Here is a 3,456-nt window from a genome sequence, read left to right as displayed (position 1 = left end):
TTTACCTACAGCTTAACCGGTAGATTCATTAAACTTAACGGTTCGTAAGCTTCTTTGTCCAAGGCCAGTGGATGAATGGCAGTATCATGAACGCCATTATCAAGAGATTACCGCAATGCTCATGTATTGAGTGATCGCAAAGTTCTAGAGACCTTTAAGATGTGGATGCTTAAAATTTTATGAATCATAGTTTCATTCTAGCAAAGTTTCGGCAAGAATGTTTCATCTACCAGTTAGTGGCCACCTAAGCTTTTTGTCAATTGTAACATTCAGAAAATTCTGCCGTCCACACGTTGAATGTTTCCAAATTCATTATCATCGCCTAAAGAAATTACAAAAGAACCACAGGAAAAGTATGCACCTTGAAAGGCCTTGCATTTGTCACCAGTGTGGTGAACTTTCAAGTAAAAATTGTGAGCACTATAATTGGTTTGATTATTTATGTTGTTTCATGATTCCACCACTTGGCTACACTTTTTAATTCAGATACTTAAATCTAGTTCGATTTTAATTATTAGGGTGGATGTTCTTTCTAGGAAACGTATGCTAATAAACATATTAAGCAAGGAAGCACTTACATAACATACTGCTCTGTTATCTGAGCAACGGAGGAGAAATTCGATTAGAAACTCGTATTACAGCATCTCATCTTCGGACATGACATGTTTTTGTAGAAATGTGAGAAATGGTCGAAATTTTTTGTTGGAAAATTGTCTAGATAGTAATTACTACTCTGTCATAAATACCTTTGTGGTTTGAGTTTTTCGATATTTATGTAAGTTACTTCGCGTTGTGGAAGCTTTTTGTTGAAACAAACTTTTAATTAGTTCATTTGTAAAAGGAATGTTCCTTAATTTGTGTAGTCATCTCTTTGATAGGAGAATAAACTTCGCATAAAATTTGAAATGTGTTCAGTATAAATGATATTTGAAATTGGTTAAAAACTGTATCTGTGTTCTGGCATTGATTTGATTTCAGATTTATTTTAAAAAGGGCATCTCTAATTTTGGATAAATAAATTTTTGCATAGTAAATATGTCTCCAACAAGTTTATCATGATAGCGAAAAGGCTGCTAAGGTGTAAGTCACACTGTCATCAACGCAACAACTGTGGTTATAGCCCCTCTTGGATCTTCGTTCGCGAAGCCTAACCATGATGTATCTCAAAGGTAAGCGATCTCCGATAGGTTTGAACCCGGATTGCCATAATATGATTTTGGATGTGAGCACATGCTTTCAAGTCGATGTTTAATAATTCCCACTTCAGGGTAAGTAGCATTAGTGAGATCTGAGATTTACTGTGTAACAGGAAATTAATTTGGAATCAGTATACTTTGAGGGCGCATATCTGGAAGAAACACTTATTTCTCTATTAATAGGGAAAATCCTACAGATAGTGTTTTTAAATATTGTAGTGACATCATTTTGAACGACGTTAAAGAGGGAAAGAACCATCTGGATTTTATCGTATTTCGTTGGAAAGTTACACAGAACCTTCACCTGAATTTAAACTTCGATCTGCATGTCATTCTTTTGCCATCAACATGTTTTAGCGAAAAAGCTTTTGAACGAGTAACGAATTCGTAAACCTCACCTATTCTCTCGTTGAAGCGACAAGGTAACCACATAAGCAGAGTCGTTAGGGTCATGAATTCCAACAAAACTTATTGGAATAGTGCTGAAATTTGTCGTACTAGTTCACTAAGTTATTGGAACTGACTGCTATTTTCCACTTTCGGTTTTCTTTTTTAAATAGCAGCTGGTTCTGCTATGAATGAAGTCAGTGACGAAGATCCTCTTGGAAATGGGACAATCGGAACTAAGTATTTTTGGAAATATCCAATAAAGCATGATATTAGATCTGAAGATGGTAAGACTCCTGCTTATTCTTTTTTAGCACAGTGCTGTTAAAATGACATTAAAGTATGTATTTCCACTAACTCTTAAAAATAAAATGCTAACATAATCGTGAATGTTTGCTAGATCACTTCACTAAGTGCACTGTATCGCGCAAATAATGCTACAAACATTCTTTCTAGACAAGTAGGATAAAAGATTCCGAAATGATTTCGTCCGTCTTAAATTTTTTTTCTTTTTTGAGGAGCAAGAACCACAAAATTAAATTAATAATTGACTGGTTAACAAAAAAATGACGTGAGCACTGGAAAATTCACGGAATATCTGAAGAATTTAGGAAGGTTTGGTGTACCAGTAAAAATATTTTCTTATCATTTCTTTGTAAAGAGTATTGTGCATAAGAGACGTTTATGTTCCTGGTTTTATCAGCTTTTACTTCTATATGTACTAAATTTTAATTAGCATGATTTATATTGCAGATACTATTAAGGACTGCACGGATCGTTTACCTCATACACTTACTGTTCGCAATTTTGATATTTTTTGCTTCATCTTCTCAGCTGCCTCATATTTGGCCGATATTAGCAGTGACGCTACAACTGCTTATGTTCATTATTGTGAACATCGAGTAGGTTTTGGTTCCTAATTGCTCTCGAGAAAAAAAGAGTAACCTAAGCAACTGATATTTCTGGACACACATTTCTGCTTTCTTTGTTTGTAAGGCGTGTTTTAATTTAATATAGACACCAAATTTCGATTGCACTCAAGTCTGCTAAAGTCCATGAAATTCATGGCAAATTTTAATCTGTTCAGCATTATATTGTTATGGAGGAATTGTGAATATACTGAGTTTTAGATGTGGGCATTTATATTCATTACTGTTCTTACTGTTTAACCCTCCTTTATATTATATATTGTTTCTTTCTTATAGTGGATTGACGATGTTTCTGCACACGCTGTGCAACGAGGGATGAAGCACGCTTACTCAAAAGAGTTAATTTTTCGCATTGTTATTTGTCTTCTGCAGGTAATTTATTGTATTTAATACATGGACCTTCTGAATTGCTTTTCATGGCAAATTTTAATCTATTCGGCATTATATTATTTTGAAGAAACTGTAAATATGTTGAGTTTTAGATGTGGTATTTGTATTCATTACTTTGAAGACTCATCACAAACATTTTAAATCTCTTGGTTCCGATAAGATCAGCCCACGCATTATTTATCTCAGTTGTTTAGGTCAATCCAGTAATCTCTTATGTGGAAGCAATTTTAGCCGCAATAAAATTTCGAGTGGCTAAAAAGAGAAGTGAAAAGTTGTCTTCATATATGACTATGATTCAGGCAGGAAGGGATGCGGCTTTGTTAAGGTTATATTTCTTTTTTTTTTCTTCCTTAAACATCATGTTTTATGCTCATGCGATTGCACTTATGCATAGAAGTAATAGTATTTTCATTTTCCGGAATGACCTGATTATTTAATTCGGAAAATGAAAAATGTTAGCTTTTTTCTTTTTCTTAAGTTTAATACATCATGCGATTGCACGTTATGCATAGAAGTAATAGCATTTTCATTTTCCGGAATTACCTGATTATTTG

At 33.9% G+C, this 3,456-nt stretch overlaps 1 protein-coding gene across 1 annotated transcript in view; it reads left to right on the top strand.

Annotated features, from left to right (window-relative positions):
• Positions 1 to 1,770: 1,770 nt before the first annotated feature.
• LOAG_08933 (hypothetical protein) overlaps positions 1,771 to 3,456 on the top strand; it is a gene marked incomplete at both ends in the record, with an annotated part of 2,400 nt that continues 714 nt past the window's right edge. The window contains 4 exons of the mRNA XM_020447831.1: positions 1,771 to 1,870; positions 2,337 to 2,485; positions 2,789 to 2,884; positions 3,097 to 3,227. Of these exons, the coding sequence (XP_020301977.1) occupies positions 1,771 to 1,870; positions 2,337 to 2,485; positions 2,789 to 2,884; positions 3,097 to 3,227 (476 nt within the window). The remainder of the gene's footprint in view (positions 1,871 to 2,336; positions 2,486 to 2,788; positions 2,885 to 3,096; positions 3,228 to 3,456) is intronic.

The sequence above is a fragment of the Loa loa genome (genome assembly GCF_000183805.2).
Source record: "Loa loa unplaced genomic scaffold supercont3.123, whole genome shotgun sequence".
NCBI lineage: Eukaryota > Metazoa > Nematoda > Chromadorea > Rhabditida > Onchocercidae > Loa > Loa loa.
This window is presented reverse-complemented; position numbering and strand designations above follow the sequence as displayed.